Genomic DNA, 17,340 nt, shown 5'->3' with positions numbered 1-17,340 from the left:
GGTAATGAAGCAGATGTGAACGTAGATGGTGGGGCGCTGTGGCGGTGAATCTGAAGAGAGGCGAAGGAAACGGTCACAATGTTTTTTATTCTCTGATTCTCTGTTTTCTTTTTTTAAAATGGAAATCCAGATCCAATGTTCTTCATCTCCTCTGTGAAGAAATAGAAAGAGATATGTGGGGAAAATCTAAAAATTTGTGAAAAAATCTGGAAAAACAAAAGTAAATTTATTGGAATGAAAATCGTTGTGTAATAGTGTTTGCGTTATTGGTATAATGGTGTAATGGAAAAATATGAAAATTTATGAAAAAATATGGAAAAAATTAAAGGGATTGAAGATTTGATTTGATTTATGAAGATTCGCGGAAAAATTTGGAAAAATGTGTGTGTCTTGGAGATTTGATTTAAGGAAAAATCTGGAGAGAAAAAAAAGGAATTGAAGATTTGATTTGATTTTTTATGAGGATTTGTGGAAAAAATCTGGAAAAATAAAGGATGAAGAATTGAGTTATGAAGATGAAGATATAAATACTTTTTTTATTTATGAATTTTTTATTTATTTAATATTTTTATATATTATTCAAATAAAAATAATTTTGAATGACGTGGAAATTGTTTTTTGCCATTATGTCACGCCACACCATTATTTTATATGCCATGTCATTAAAATTTGGCCTCAAATTGGAAGAGGGACTAAAATTCAACTCAGAACTTAAAAAAGGGACCACAATCGTGGATTTTAAAATGCGGGGACCAAAATTAAAAAAATAATAAAATAGAGGGACCAAAGTTGTAATTAAGCCTAAATACTATAATCGAATGGTCCCTAGAAGTGGAGGATGGACTGTTTGTGACTGGTGAAGGTTTATCTCATATGCTGTTGCAAGGGTTTGAACTTGGGAAATCTCTTACATGTAGGCATCTGAGATAAGGTCTTTATACTGTGTCTGAATATAGTTGAGGAACTTCCGCTACATGGTATCGCTTGTAAACCTGGTTGTCTTAGCATTAGGGTTTGATCTCCTCATGAACTGTATTTTATGATAAGGCAGGTTCAAAAATTTGTTCAGTCAACTAAGTAAAGTAGCCAACGACACTTGAGTCCCGGTTCTCAAGTCCTCTTTTAAAGGAACTTTGTTAGGATTGACGGTCATTGCTTCAAGGAACATGTCACCTAGGTTACGAATTGCTGATGGAAGGATGGAGCCATTTATTTTGGTCTCTGATAAAGTCTTCATGACTCTTGATCTATTTAAAGAAGTAATTCTGAGGATAGTTGCTATTTGAAAAGCAGGGTTGTTTGTTTTGACGCTGAGCAAAGGATGTTGTTGAGGCAACATTAGCTTTATCACCAAGCTCAGCTGTATGTTCCAGAAATAGAAACTAATGTCCTATCAAATGCTGGAACATCATGTCGATAAAACTCCTTGTGGAATAAATGCTTTGGGCGCTAAACGAATGTGTATTTATAACATATGTTTGGAACCTACTCCTGACTTGGAAGAGGAGCCATCTGAGCTATGTATCTAAAATATTGTTACTCAAAGAATATGTCTTAGATTGGTGATCAGAGGTGATGCTGCTTAACCATGATGGTACTCCTTGGTTCGGGTTATTTCGGATCCAGTATGAGCAACTGTTGAGCTCTAGTGCCCAGTTGTCTGGTGACTTCTCAGCCAAAAGTCTCTTGTCCATTAAGGTAAAAAGACAAGGACACCCTCGCAGATCTCTCAATTATCTTTCTGATCAATGGAACCAGATTTATGGAATGACATTGAGTAGTCATAAAAGAGACTCTATGTTGGATAAGCTATAGGAGTGGATCATCTGTAAGATGTGCTTCTAGTGAGGGAGATGATCTTTTGTTCTTCAGTATGACTCTTAGAGGCTGATGAAGGGAGTCCTAATATGGAGTTAAAGGGTTTTGAATGGATGTGAGACATAATGGCTTAACATCATTGCCTTGAGAATTTATTAGAGGTATTTCACAGATGTTGGTTTTTCAACAGGATAGAGGTTGCCTACTCAAACCTGATATCTTTATCAAGTCTATGAGAGCATTGAACTCTTATTCTGTGGTGGCAGATACTTTCAAGGGATCATCGACTGTATGGTGGTGTTAACCTGAGCTAAGTGGTTGACGGGTTTCTGCAAAACTGGAGTGTCATCTAAATCACCTAGGATGTACATTTTGGTTTCTTATCTAGAGTAAGGAGGAGTGGTTATTCTAGATACCTTGAATAGGGAATCTCCTCTATAGGAGCAGAAGGTTGGTTATTCAAGCATCTCAAAAACAAATAGAAGGTTTGATTATTAAAAGATTCTTAAGATGTTCATGCTGCTGCATGTGTTTGAAGTTGATCTGCGATTAATGGTTGATCCTCTTGTATCTCTTAAACGGTCTACTATGGGAGATGCCAAAGCCTTACTGGTTGCTCAAGTTCATATGATTGAGGTTGATGTCGAATTTAGTGTTGAAACATTATCTCCAGAGTTGCTTTTGTCCACTCAACCAATAAAGATTGCTTTTGAAGATAAAGTTAAGGTCAAGCTACTGACCTAATGCTGAAATGTTTTGGCTGTCATGACTGGATGTCATGTAGAAAGATTCTAAGAGGACCACTGGTGTGAAGAAGAAGCATGTCAGTTTAAAGTCTTACCTTGTGTGAAAAGGTAATCATATCTGATTAACTGATAAACACTTTGACGGGAGACTGAGTATCGATCAGGATTTTGCATGAAAGTTGACTACAATTACTTTGACGGGAGTTGAGTGGATGTCTGATGGTTGTGTGCTAATCCAACTTCTGAACATGTCCTTCAGAAAATGGTGGAGAGTTTATTTCCCTCTATGTTATTATGTTGTGTGGTTCCACTGAAAATGAGATCTATTGGGATCCGGTTGTAAAGAGGATATATGGAGATAAGTTCCTTAATAATGATTCTAGAACCAAAGCTGATAGGTTCTGTAGCATAGGTGTTGATGTCTTAAACGATGTTGTAACATTATGTTAGAGTGCAGGAACTGAGGGCTGATCTGATCTTGTTAGATAGCAGGATGATCTGGCAACTTATGATTACTATCATTTTGATGAATTATGAAGTTGTATAGTATGAACTCTCGTTGAAGAGGTATTATATTTTTGTTGTTCCATTGGAATAGAATGATAACTACTGATGGTTATTCAATTGCTGTAAGCCCACTACATATGTGCTGTTTTCACGAACAAATCAACTTCTAATGCTTATAATGATGACTACAACTACTGATGGTTGTAATAATAATGATACCCGATAACTACTGATTGTTATTCCTCTCTGACCACAACTAATGGTTGTGTTGCTAATGCCCTTGCAACTACTAATGGTTGTCATTGAGCAGAGTATCATTTACAATGTCATAACATCTCAGCTGGATCTGGTTGAAGAAAAGAAGAAGAAGTTGATCCCTTGTTGGGAAAGAATGTTTTTGGAAAAGATTGAAAGGGAGTTAATTCAACCTTGTTCGATAAGATGACTGAGTTTATACAAATATGGCCAGAAGATCATATACAAAGGTCCAGTACATTTGTCTCATCATGCACAGATACAAATTTAAAGACCAAACTAAAAGGGAAACATGCAATAGTCCTATAACTGTTAAAGTTATCCCGTGAGTGTCCATCTGTGTGTAGAGGCATTTGAAGATATCAAGAAGGGTAGTCTCCTACGAAAGAATCTTCTCCGAGGTGTGCTAAAGTAGCTGAATTTTGGTGCTCCAATTACACTTAATGAATACCTTGAGGTATCGCTGTCATTAAGAAGAGGAGAGTTGGTTATCTTATTCAAAAATATGTCCACTTGGCACATAACCTTGATATCTTGCAATCAGCATTGAAGGAGTCTAATACTATTATCAAGTTCAAATCTATTGAAGAAAGTGTTAACAAAGAAGGGCTATTCACAAGGAGATGTCTGATCACTCAAGCAGGTTTACCTAAGGAACTTTAAAGTGGGACTACTTATGTTCCTTGGTTAGTACAATGTCGAACTGAATGTCATGAAATTGCAGTTCAATATTTCAGTCCAGTCAAGGTCAAATCTTGAAAAGAGTAAAAGCTGCACAAAACATGGATTGTCACTTCTTCGATCATAGCAAAGCATAGGTTTACACATGAAAGGGAAAACAACGACTGACAGCATGTCAAGACATTTCTTAAGACATGTTTGTTGAGTGACTAACAAAAGCATATATGTGATAATGTGATCACGCACGTGTTGGAGAAGTGAAAAGAGAGGTATGGTAATCGTCCAGGTGCATGCATTGGGACTATTTCCTTTTCATCTAAAACAGACAAGCTCCAGAAAAGGTATTCAAAGATACGTTTGAATAGGTGTACATTGAATATTCATGAGGTTCCTTTAGAAGTGCGTTTCCTGTTGACCAAAAACTTTGAAACATTTAAGGAGCGTTATCCTCAAAGAACTGGTAAAGCTATTTATAGAGGTTCCTTATCACCTCTATCATCTCGTGAGTACTCATTATCTCATTAATCATAGGATTTGTCTGTGTGTGGATGAGTTGCATCTGTTTTTGGTTTTGTGAGGGCTGTCTTTGTCAATATTTGGCCAAAAAGGGGGAGAAAGGGTCAACTCGGTTGAGCCTAAAACTAAGATATGCAAGTGCTGAACAAACATATCAAAGAGGAAGAAATTATGTCCTATGACCCATGGCTGATCAGGAAGGAGTGTGCTGGCTGCTTTTGTGACTTGTGATCTGAGTTATGAACATGATTGTGACTTGTGTTCTGAGTTACAAAGGGGGTGTGTGGTATTCTACTTAGGAGGTTTGTCATTGTCCATGGTCCTCTTTCTCCACCACCTCGGGGAAGATCATCCCTTTGTAAGAAAGAAGAAGTTCTTGCATTAGGGGGAGTAGTGGTCATCTTCTTCCTCATGTACATCAAATGAACACAGAACCTCCTTACAACTATTAATGATGTAATCAGTGCTGAAGATCTTGCTGCTGAAGAAAAAGATCTTTCTGAAGATGGTATTCTAGATCTATTCCAAAATTGTAATTATTTTGTAGTTTATTTGTTTTAGGCAAAAATTTCCCAAAAGGGGAAATTGTAAGTTCCATGTTTTAGGATTGGCTTACTCTTTTGTAAAACAAATAATAGCAACCATAATGTGATATAGAATATGATGTAAACACTTGCTAAGAAGAACAAGAACATTAATAAGTCCTATCTGAATGTTGGAACATGTTATGAGATGACATGTTGCATGAGATGTCACGACATTGCACTGGAGCTAAAGTGAATCAGTACTACTGATAGTGGAATCTTCTTCCTGACATGGTAGCCCCCAGAGTAGGTGTGTTTGTCACTGAACTGGGTCAACAATTGATTGTGTTATTTACTTTTCAATACCGCGTGAAACTATTTATATCCTGCCTGTGTTTTTCATGACAGACCTGATGTCTCGACATCCTTTAGAACATATGGGTCTGTTGCACCGGAATTTCATGCATGACTATCCTCTCCCTTACCAAGCAAAGCTAAAATGACCTGGTAACCGCAATTACCGTTCCCCTAAACATTGACAATCTGCTCGATGTATTTGTGCATAAAAACTAACATCTCGGCGATGAATGGAATTTTCGGTGGAATCGGGGTCGGAGGCGGTTTGCTTATACAGGCTCCTTTCATGACGCTTTTTTTGAGATTTAGGAGTCACTGAGTCGGGAAAAAGTTTATCAATGTGTTCAGAGTAAGATGGAGACTGTGTAGTCGAGTTGTCATTCGATGTAGGCTTCATTTTCTTCGGAGCACCATTTGTCTTTACTGTTGAAAAGGCGGCTTCTTATCGGTTGTTTCCGGATATCCAATATTTCTCTATTGTTCTTTGATGTGGAGTTTCATGTTTTCATCGGCCTTCGAAAATATCTCTTGTATCGCTTTCAATTCAGTCAAAATAGAAATATTCAATTTACCTCCTTCCATACAACCGTCATCTTCAAAACTGGTTCTTTTCCAATGAGGGAAAACTTCATCTATTCTTATTGGCTCACCTAGTTTCACCATTTTAGCAATGACACAAGCACATGGGATACCATATGTTTTTAAAGTAGTGCAATCACACTTTTCGCTAACGGAACCTACCGTTTCACCTTGTTTGGCCTCGTGAAAAATATAGTTCAACTCTGACCGAGACATATTGCTGATCAATTGAGAATAAAGAATATTATCCTTAAATTGATGCTCCAACACCGTTATACTCCGACCAAATGTGGTTTGTATCTCATTATGTTGGTGTTTAATCATGATATTTACAGAGTCCCAATCATAACACAGGTCCCCCTTACTATTACCTAACCAATTTTTCAAACTAGCATGGGCCGACTCAACTTTGTCAGTGGTTGTATTCTCAAGGTCTTGGACATTATCAGTCCATGCACATACAATCTTCTCATTCAATTGATCAAGAATGGTGCTTTCAATATATTTCAATAAAGCAGGATACTTTTCATACACTTTCTAGAATTGAATTACGGAATCGACATATAATTCTTTTTTGGAAGAATTTAGTATATGATTCCATGTATCCATTATTTTTTTTAACAATCACACCGACCTTCACCAATTTTGCACCTTCGACTTCTACTTGTTTCGTTCCTATCGTGGGTTTAACCTGACTTCTCACATTCGTTGTTATGTGATATCGACAAAATAATGCATTAGAAGAAGGAAATACCTTTGTCACCGCATTCATCAACGCGATATTTTGGTCTGTAACAACCGCCTTAGGCATCTCAGCTTGTACTTTCAAATGTGACCGACACACCTCTAATGCCCATGTAAATTATCCTCTTTGTCACACTCCAAAAAAGCAAAACCAAGGGAATATGTCTTCTCGATAGATATAACACCAACCATCTCAAATAATGGAAGTTTATACTTGTTGGTCTTGTAGGTAGAATCGAGAATGAGCACTGTCAAGAACGCGTTGAACAACTTTATCGATTCCGAATGAGTCCAACAAATATCTCAGACCGTAACTCCATCGTCGCAAGTTCTGTACCGGGATACGTAACTGTTATCATCCAACAATTTCAACAGTTGTTGCATCTCACTTCTATCTCCCATAATCGCCTTGTTAGTGCGGCACCGAATGTTATACACTTGCCTTATATTTGATACATTGTCGGGTTCTTTCCACTTCAATGTGGCAAGTATATTTTTCGGTTGGACGAGATTCAAGGTCATGTCACTAATACATGTTGTAGCAACCTGCCCTAAAGATGAAGGTTTTAGAGTCGCCACCTATTCTGAAGGGCAAATAGGAAACCCTACGCAGTTAAGTGATTCGGGTAAGATTATTATAATCAGGTCGAGGGAAGGTGTTAGGCACCCTCAACCCTTTCCTAAGGTTTTATCGAAGATAAGGTTTATGGCTAAAATTATAGAGGTTAATTGCTAATTAAATGAAAAGGGCAAAATTGAGATCTTAAGTGAATTGAGATTTTAGGGAGGGGGACTCGCCTTGGTTATCCAAGTGCCTACGTATCTCCTTAGGGAGAATCAGAGTCAACGTAGTTCGGGCACAGGGTTGTACGCCTTAGAATTTGATATGAAGGTGTTTGAAGGTATTTTGAGTTACCTATCGTAGTTTTGAGTTTGCAAGGCATCTTGAATTGCCTGATCGAAAAGGATGAAAATCCGTAGTTTGATTTGTGTTTTAAGGTTTTGGGCGTACAACCCTGATTTTAATTTGTTACCATTTGTTGCAATAATCAATAGGTTTGATTACCATGGCTAACGGATTGAAGGGAGGATTGCTAACCATTATAATCGATAGATTTGATTATAACGAATAGCAAATGTGTTTATTTTAATTATCGTTACTCCTCATAATCGATAAATTTGATTACAAATGATAACGAATTGATAAGAAATGCTAATCATCATAACCAATAAGATGGTTACAACCTTTTAGCAAGATAAATTTATTTTCATTTATATTTAAGAATTAAGTAATTATTTGATTATTACCCACCGCGACCAATTGATTTAATCGAAGCGAATAATAAATTAAATCTTATTATTATGGCTAAAAAATTAATGGGGTTGGGCAAACCCCAATGCCTTGGCAACAATTTTCTAAGGTTTTTATGATTTTTAATTATTAAAATTATCAAATAAATTAAATCGACCTAATCGAAATTATCGGGAGAAAATCCTAATATTAATTATTAGCTTAATTCTATTTTGGTATTCTAACCCTAATTTAAATAATATTAAAAAAATTAAACAAATTTAACTAATATTAATCTAAATCATTAGATAATAGAATAAATAAAAAAAATATTATGAAATAACTTGGCTTCAATCCTATGTGGTGAGCCCTTGCACCTCCATGATGCACCTCCATCCTTGTGTGCGTAGGATCTGAGTTGGTGTGATCCTGTGGCCAGATGATGAGGTACATCGTAAGGGCGCGTGTGGGGTGAACCGCTGGATCTGCAGGCATGTGTCACCAAAGAAAATAAGAAAAAGGTTTGTCAACCCCGTGGATCGAACCGGCGCGTCATCGCTCACCCCTTAGACATGCTTCCTCCCACTGAGCCATTTGTATTTCGCTTTTAAACCAACCATCACCAGTTAACATATATAAACATATAATTCAGAAAAAAAACAAAAAAAACAAACGCTCTATCATCGTCGTCCCCTTCCGCTCCTCCGTTCTTGTTGCGTTCTAATCCTTGGTAACATCAGAGACAGTCGATGTTCTCTCTGTGTTTTCGACCACCAAAACACAAGATCCATTACTTTTTCGAATCAGAAGCGTTATCGGCGGTAGCGAGGGTAGTCCGGTGGTTGTTGACTTTCTATAGCACAGTGGACGGAGGGTGATGACGTCGAAGGCTATCGTTGGTGGTGTTCGGAAATTGCCGAATTAATTTTGATGATGAAGCGATGTTGTTCGCGAATCGTTGGTGATTGGTTCGACTTACAGTATCGTCGTTTAAAGAGGTGATTTGGTTCAGATCTGATGCCGTTTTCGGTTTTATGATGCCATTGTTCCCACATCTACTTCTCCTTTATTTGTGCTTTATGGTATAATTGCTGCAAAAACAAAAAGGACAAAGTCGACCAATATTGTTCTATTGTTAATAGAACATTTTAGCTGTTAGAATTATGATTATGGAAAGATTGAATGGTTCGGAAACAAGTTGATGCACTGAAGTTTTGATTTTTGCTCCGGTCTTTGACGAGTATTGTTAGCAGTCATGTGGAGTTTTGGGAATGTACATGGATTCAGTTTGTGTTCTGCAGGTCCAAAGGTATTGTGTTGATGTTTTGAATGGTGTTTTGAGTTGTTACCGTCGGTTACGAGGTGTATGTACAAGACCAGGTCCAATAAGGGTTAGGGTGTGAAAGTCTAAATATGTACGTGCAGATTTTTGGATGGAAATTTGTCCCCCCTCCCTTCGTGTGTATGAAAATGTTACATTTATACTAGTCAAAATTAGGGTTTTCTACACCTAATGGGCCTATTGCCCAATTAAACTTAATAATTAATTAATAATACTAATAACTAAAAAGGACTATATTTAATAAAATAAACTAATAATGATATTATTAACAGTCTAATATCTAATTAACCCCTAATTAATTACTAAAAAAAGATTGATAATAATTCTACTAATATTAGTAATAATAATCATAATAAAATCTAATTGATAATAAGATGAGTAAATAATTAAAACTCTATTGTAGTAAAAAAAGATGAAGAACCCTTAGAATGAAATAGATGGGCCCAAATATTTGGGGTCCAAATACCTGCTAATTACACACCTAAATTTAGTTGAAGGTTTCATAAGAACGTGGGTTTAACAATAGATATGTTAAACCCCATGGCCCTTAATTTTTACACCTTTAGTAAATTAAAGAATGCGAATAGTATCGGGTAAATTTTGGGGTATGACAGCTGCCCCTGTTCAATATTCTTAAACCTGAAGAGTTAGATAGGCACGTCTGCCTATCGTGATCTAAAGGTAGAAGATGATTGGAAACTGAAATGCCCTGAAATTTGCATTAGGAAGAATTTCCGTGGGAGAGGGGCTTAAAGATGCCACCAAAGGTAAACACCATTTTTCAGCGTGTGAAGCAAATGCTTTTTGGAAGGGACCAGGTGCTTTTGATTGTAACATGGCCTGAAAAGGCAACTTTATTTTTATGCAATGTTATGATGCATGTAATGTATGGTGTAGTGAGCTTCTCAAAATAAATGAGAGTCATGTATGTATATGCACTATGTATGAATGAGGTATGTTCGTTGAATGATGCATGATTGTCAGTTGAAGTATGTTAGTAATTCTGAAAAAGAAAAAATAAAACCTTTGTTTGTTATTGATGATGTTTTGGAGAATATCACTGCCGAGGGACTCACGTGATAAACCCAATTGAAGAAACCTTTTGTAAAACCCTGTGCTCGAGCGTGAGAGAAAAGAACCGTCCTGCTAAAGTCTGAGTCTTACATAGGGAGGACTTGTAAGAGGGATCACTTGTTATGATTCTAACAAGCTCACCTGCACCAATAGGATCATTTGCGAGGGTTATCATAAACTCACCTGCACCAATAGGATCATTTGCTATGGTTATAGCAAATTCACCTGCACCAATAGGGTCATTTGCGAGGGTTATCGCAAACTCACCTACACCATTAGGATAATTTGCGAGGGTTATCGCAAACTCACCTGCACCATTAGGATAATTTGCGAGGGTTATCGCAAACTCACCTGCACCATTAGGATTATTTGCCCTTGTTCGGAAAAATTTCACCTACACCATTTGGATCATTTGCCCTGGTTCGGACAAATTTCTCCTACACCATTTGGATCATTTGCCCTGGTTGGGACAAATTTCATCTACACCATTAGGGATTACTTGTCATAGTTCTGACAAGCTCACCTGCACCATTAGGAGTCACTTGCCCTTGTTCGGACAAGCTTACTTGCACCATTAGGGATTATTTGCTATAGTTCTAGCAAACTTACCTGTATCGAAGGAATTACCTGCCATGGTTCTGACAAGCGTACCTGCATAAGATGAGCCATTTGCTAGAGTTCTAGCAAACTTACCTGCATGAAAAAGATTCACTTGCTATAGCGCTAGCAAGTTTATCCATGTAAAATCCTTGACGGTATCCTGTAAATGTATGAAGATGATTCTCGCGACTCGAGGGTCGGCAAGGAAACGATATGTTTAGACACTCATGACTCGAGGGTCGGAATACACACCTATCACAACACGAGGGTTGGAAACTCACGACACGTGGGTCGGAAATTAAACCAGTCACAACACGAGGGTTGGACACTCACGACACGTGGGTCGGAAAATAAACCAGTCACAACACGAGGGTCGGAAACACTCCTTTCACAACACGAGGTTGGAAACTCACGAAACGTGGGTCGGGAAATACACCTTTCACAACACGAGGGTTGGAAACTCACGACACGTGGGTCGGAAAATACACCTATCACAACACGAGGGTTGGAAGCCCACGACACGTGGGTCGGAAAATACACCTATCACAACACGAGGGTTGGAAACTGGGCTTTTGTAGTATGTAAATGCACTAGATGATATGCGTATGCTAATGCGTATGTATTTATGTTGATGTTGATGCTGATATCATCCCCAAGATTTTATCTCCTTATTTAACTTGTTTAAACCATATTTGCACCTACACCACGGCTATGCTTATGCCGGCTTGGTAATGTTTATGTATGCGGGTAATGCTTATGCTCATGCATATGTTTGGTTGATGTAATGAGTGGAACGAAGTAATGTCTTCTGTAAGACTACCTGAAAAGGTTTTTGGAATGGATGTGAATGTTTGTCTTAAAGAAGACTATCTGAAAAGATTTTTGGAAATGACGACGCTCGTCTTAGCAAAGACTACCTAGAAAGGTTCTTAGAAAAAGACTGTCTTAAAGAAGACTACCTGAAGAGGTTTCTGGATAGAAAATGTCTTAAAGAAGACTACCTGAAAAGGTTCCTAGAAAAAGACTGTCTTAAAGAAGACTACCTGAAGAGGTGTAATGTATCAACCCATGTATGTAATGCATGATTTATGTATTTGCATGATGCTCCAATGCTAGGTTGTTGGTAACCAAGAGCGTATATAGCTTGCTAAAGTTGTAAGGTTGTTGGATGCTAGCGCGATTTCCCACTACCTGCTTTTGAACTTTGATGATCGTAGTTAGGAGAGAGATTGGTTCGAGGTTGTAAAGTGTGAGAACTCCTTTTCCTTTTGCCGTGCGTCTTGCCCCAGTTTGGCTCTTTCGAATTACTCCACACCTTTGAATTTTCGAAGTCCTCCATGTCTTTCACCTTTTTGCAATTCGTACCTTTAACCTTTTCGAGGATCACTACACCTTTAACCTTTGGAGGTTCTCCACACCTTTAACCTCTCGAGGTTTTCCACACCTTTAACCTTTCGGGATTCTCCACACCTTTAACATTTGAATGATTCACCTTATGTAATTCTCCACACCTTCACCTTTTTTGGAACTCTCCACCTCTTTCGAGATTCTCCATGCCTTTAACCTTTCGGGCCTCTCCACACCTTTAACCTTTGAATTGTTCACCTTATGGGCTTGATACCCCATGCCCCAATGTTTAGTGGAAAAAGATGCCTATGATCTCCAAGCCATGAAGGAAGTGCCCCGAGAAATAACCTTGTCGTGTGCTTCGACGTTTAGATTAAAGGGTATGCCCTTGATTTCCAGATTATGGAAGGTTATCCATAGTCTTCTATCCTTCTGAATTTGAATTCTTCCCATGTTTTGACATGCCCCTGATTGCTATTGCTTCGAGATGTGACCCCAAGTCGATTGATCCTTAGGATGAATGCCCATAGTCAATAGGATGTTCGATTGCATGCCCCTGTGATCCTTGAAATTTTTTCCCCTGTTTAGGAGAACCCTCTGGACGTGGTTTCCCCATTCAAGAGTCTTTATCAGAAATGATCGCCTTTGGTTAAACCAAATTCGAGACCTCCTTGAGTGCTAAGTGTTTGTTCGTAGATGAAGTTGTACCCTTTGAGAGGTAACTTCAATGTGTATGCAAGTTTTGAAATCGAAGTCCGTTATGAATTAGGACTGGATGATTGGAAATGAACGTTTGAAGGAGCGTAGTGGTTAGAAATAGTTTTAACAAACTTAGGAGTCGGTATAACAAAATCCTGCTTAATATGCTTTCGTAGTTAACCTTGCCTCAATTAGGACTTTTGAATGTTGTAACTTGGCTTGGTTCAAGGTTTAAGAAACAACGGATATAAGGCTCAAAATTTATTTAACCCACCCATTTCTCCTTGATGTTCTCCAAGTCCTAAACATTCGCTTAATCCAATGAACGTGCTTTGTTTGTAAGAGAATTGTTTTAGCTCTGATGTTGAGCAGAAGCCTTAGTAGGGATCAAGAATTAATGAAAAAGTTGTGAAGATCTGAGCATTAATGAGAAGCTTCGATGATTTAGTAGTCACAAGATTATCCTTGGTATTTCGCCTTTGTATTGTTTTTATCCCTTATTTTTGCATGAACCAATTCCCTTGAATTTGATCCATCGGGATGCCCTAACTTTTGCCTAAGTCATTTTTGTTTTATTTCATGAAATTTTCCATATTGACTTAGCGGGCGTTTTTTCTTTTGGATGCTCTTTTTGATATTTGATCCTTGGATGTTGAATATTGAATATTGTGACTGCTATGTTGACTTTGATTTGTAAGCTTCGACTTTGATACTTCCTCGATCTTGAATGGTATATTGAGGAAGAAGATGTTATGAATGTTATCTCCATTGCTTCCTCAATCTTGGATTAACGCGAGGAAGAAGATATGCTTGAACCTTTTATGCTTGAACTTTACTTGGATCCTTACTCGGATTGATTGATTCTCTTGACAACCAAAGTACGCCATTGAATTAATTGAAATCTACCCTTCCCCTGGTTGAGATCAAGGTTTATTTGAAAAGTAGAAACAAACTCCAACTCCTGGCTCGAGGGGGTAACGAGGGATTAACATCCTTATCTCTCCACTGTTTGGGAATTGAAACAATGCCTGTACATCCTCGGCTCGGTCTTACCTTCAAAGCATATGTTTAGCGAGACTTAGTTATTTGTATTCGTCATTCTCCCTTAAGTTTGTTAATAATTGAAAGTCGAAATTGAAATAGAGTAGAAGGGTGCGAGTGGAAAGTCGTAGTAGTGAGCGAATGAAGCGAATGAATTGATTTCAAAATATGCATGATTATTTTATTGAATCACTATTTGAAAGATACAACGTTTTACATCAAATAACACTTTGTGATCGTAGAAGTTACAACTTGAAGTGATAAACCTGTTAATCCTAAGGGCAATCTCCTTTGTAAATCTGTCGACTTTGTTTTACTTCTTAGTTCGTGGACTTGTAGAAGTGAAGGGTAATCTAGAATTCTCCTTGGGCACGTCGAATCTGTCGGGAATAAATTGTTAGCGGTGGGTTTTCGTCGTATCGGAACTTCATGAGTTTCCTTTGACTGAACCTCTTTTGCTTTTTCTAAGGATAGTATTACACCATTCGCAACTTTCAGAATTTGTAGATCGATAAAGAAAGCTTATGACCCTTTTTCCCCTTGGCGTGGGGTTAACACATGTCTCTTTCCTTCCATCGTAGTTATGCATCTTCGTTTAGGGTATTGCCCCGGTTGGGATGATCCTTGCCCCCCAGGTTATCGTATAGCATCCTTGTAAATTTGATGTGTTCTAAGATGAACCCCTTTATGGCTAGATACCCCTTGAGTGTATCTATGAGGGAACTCTTTTGTTGAACTAATCCTTGCTCGACGATAGTTTTTGTTGTATTTAACATCTTGTTTCGAAAAAGGCATGAACACGTGGTTGGCATAGTGGAAGACATCCTCTCTCTTTTTTTAGCACGACCAAGATCTTTTTAATCTCCTTTCTCCATAGTTTTTGATCCTTTTTGATTTCTTTGAGAGTTTCGGGAAATCGGCTAGCATGGTAAGTATGGATGCGGGCGAAGATAGAAATGCAAATGTGAATGTAGATGTATGAATGCATGAAAATGTGAATGCACGCATATGCAAAGGACTTGTACATGGTGACCCTACATGTAATGCAAACATGCAACATATATAATCCTAAGGATAGCTTATGAGGATTTAGGGATGACATCTGACCCTAATGACATACGTGCAAGCTCGATATTATGACACGTTAATGGGAATAAATTAAGGAGCGTGCGGAAAGTAGCAGTTGATGACCGTTCAAGACAGTCACCAAGTCTCATGGCCATCGAGAGGCCGTTCGACGTGTACTTAGAAGTTTGTCCCTCGTGGGAAGGTTCTCTATGCGGAACACAACCTGCCTAAGGACGATATTGGACGAAGAGAAATCCCTACGGGATAGGGATGAAAGATATATAAATGGAAATCCAAAACCCCACAAGTTAGGGGGAGCACGTGAACAAGCACGGAGTGACCGTTCAGGACAGTCATTAAATCTCATGGCCATCGAGAGGCCAATCGACGTGCGTTAATGAAGACGTCCTTCGTGGGAAGGACACGTGGTTGTAAAAATACAAAGGTGTAAAAGGAAAATCCCTACGGGCTAGGGAGTGCGTAGGAGCAAGCATTGAGTGATCGTTCGAGACAGTCACTATATCTCATGGCCATCGAGAGACCAATTGATGTATGCTAACGAAGATGTCCTACCTACGAAGGACACGATTTTAGGAATAGAATCCCTATAGGATAGGGAATGCGTAGATGGAAACACGGGGTGACTGTTCAAGACAGTCACTAGGTTTCATGGCCATCGGGAAGGCAATCGACGTGCATAAATGGAAATGTCCTTCGTGGGAAGGACACGTAGTTGTAAGATATAAGAAGGAACATCCCTACAGGCTAGGGAGTACTTAGACGTAAGCACGGGGTGATCGTTCAAGACAGTCACTCGGTCTCGTGGCCATTGAGAGGCCAATCGACGTGCATAAATGGAAAAGTCCTTCGTGGGAAGGACGCGTAGTTGTAAAAATACAAGGATATAGAAATAAAATCCCTACAGGCTAGGGAATGCATAGATGGTGATGTCGTTCATGGGAAAAACGTGGTCTTAGAAATTAGAGTCCCTACAGGCTAGGGAACACGTAGGGATACCTGCAAAATTGAAACACATTGATATTCGAAGTATATACATTGCAAACATATAATGAGTACAGAAGCACAAAGGTCCTAGGTTCATAGGTTCGACGTAGCGGCTCTAGGGAGCCTACCCTTTCCATTGGTATGTCCTAGACACGGGTCTCATGGGGTCGTTCGTAGCCTCCGAGACTTTTTGTCTCTTTGGATTTTAGAACAACTCATTTTATCCAATGAGGTTCGAATTTTTGGGGTAGGTTCTCGGAGAGATCAGTTAAATATCCAGTCCTGCCCTCAACAAAGTCAAGCCTCGTTTTGGACATTTCCGAATATTCAACCCACTCCGAGTGGAGTTATCAATGAGACTCGTAGGCGATTCAAGTCCCCCCTGATCTCAAGGATAACTCCCACACTTAGGTTTAACAACAATTTATATTATCCCAGAATATAAAAAAAAACAACAATTGTATATAAGCAACTAAAGCGAATATTTATTTAAATTACAGTAAAAATAAATAAGTAAAAATTGCTGTAAATAGATATCGATAAATAAACAAATGAATTTAAATTTGAATATTTAAAAACAAACTAACCTCGAAGTCCAGCCGCTTATAATTTGAAAATATAGTATGACAGTAGTTAAATAAAAATTTAAATTACTGTAATTTAAGGTTGTAAATAAATAAATAAATTTAAATTTAAAAGTTTAAAAACTAACCTCGGAATCCGGCTGCTTATAATTCAGACAATGCATTAGAGCAGCAAATATTTAAAAATATATATTTATTTAAATGACGTATATAGAAGGAAAGGTAAATAAATAAATACATAAAAAATAATAATTAAAATATTTATAAAAATAAATAAACCCTAAAATGGAGAATTAGCCAAACCCTAAAAAAATATTTGCCAAAAACCTAAAGATTCTGCCAAAAACCTAAACCCTGTTAAAACCTATAGGAGCATAGTATTCACCATTAGTGTATTCCCCAGCAGAGTCGCCAGCTGTAGCAACCTGCCCTAAAAATTAAAGATTTTAGAGTCGCCACCTATTCTGAAGGGCGAATAGGAAACCCTACGCAGTTAAGAGATTCGGGTAAGATTATTATAATCAGGTCGAGGGAAGGTGTTAGGCACCCTCAAACCTTTCCT

General features: G+C 38.1%; 2 protein-coding genes across 2 annotated transcripts; both read right to left on the bottom strand.

The window, feature by feature from the left end:
* Nucleotides 1–5,878: 5,878 nt before the first annotated feature.
* Nucleotides 5,879–6,794, bottom strand: LOC131630415 (uncharacterized). Its single transcript, XM_058901194.1, has 2 exons — nt 6,618–6,794; nt 5,879–6,520 (listed from the first exon to the last, which is right to left on the bottom strand). Exons 1-2 carry the CDS (start codon nt 6,792–6,794, stop codon nt 5,879–5,881), a joined length of 819 nt encoding a protein of 272 aa, XP_058757177.1.
* Nucleotides 6,795–6,829: 35 nt separating this feature from the next.
* On the bottom strand, nt 6,830–7,249 carry LOC131630414 (uncharacterized). Its single transcript, XM_058901193.1, has 2 exons — nt 7,078–7,249; nt 6,830–6,975 (listed from the first exon to the last, which is right to left on the bottom strand). Exons 1-2 carry the CDS (start codon nt 7,247–7,249, stop codon nt 6,830–6,832), a joined length of 318 nt encoding a protein of 105 aa, XP_058757176.1.
* Nucleotides 7,250–17,340: the final 10,091 nt, after the last annotated feature.

Source organism: Vicia villosa, unplaced genomic scaffold, assembly GCF_029867415.1.
Source record: "Vicia villosa cultivar HV-30 ecotype Madison, WI unplaced genomic scaffold, Vvil1.0 ctg.000680F_1_1, whole genome shotgun sequence".
NCBI lineage: Eukaryota > Viridiplantae > Streptophyta > Magnoliopsida > Fabales > Fabaceae > Vicia > Vicia villosa.
This window is presented reverse-complemented; position numbering and strand designations above follow the sequence as displayed.

Coding starts and splice junctions, on each gene's coding strand:
- LOC131630415 (XM_058901194.1), bottom strand. CDS start 6,794: ATGCCTAAGGCGGTTGTTACAGACCAAAATATCGCGTTGATGAATGCG. Junction 6,521..6,617: donor AAGGTGCAAAATTGGTGAAG/GTCGGTGTGATT, acceptor ATTCAATTCTAG/AAAGTGTATGAAAAGTATCC.
- LOC131630414 (XM_058901193.1), bottom strand. CDS start 7,249: ATGACCTTGAATCTCGTCCAACCGAAAAATATACTTGCCACATTGAAG. Junction 6,976..7,077: donor GAAATTGTTGGATGATAACA/GTTACGTATCCC, acceptor CGTTCTTGACAG/TGCTCATTCTCGATTCTACC.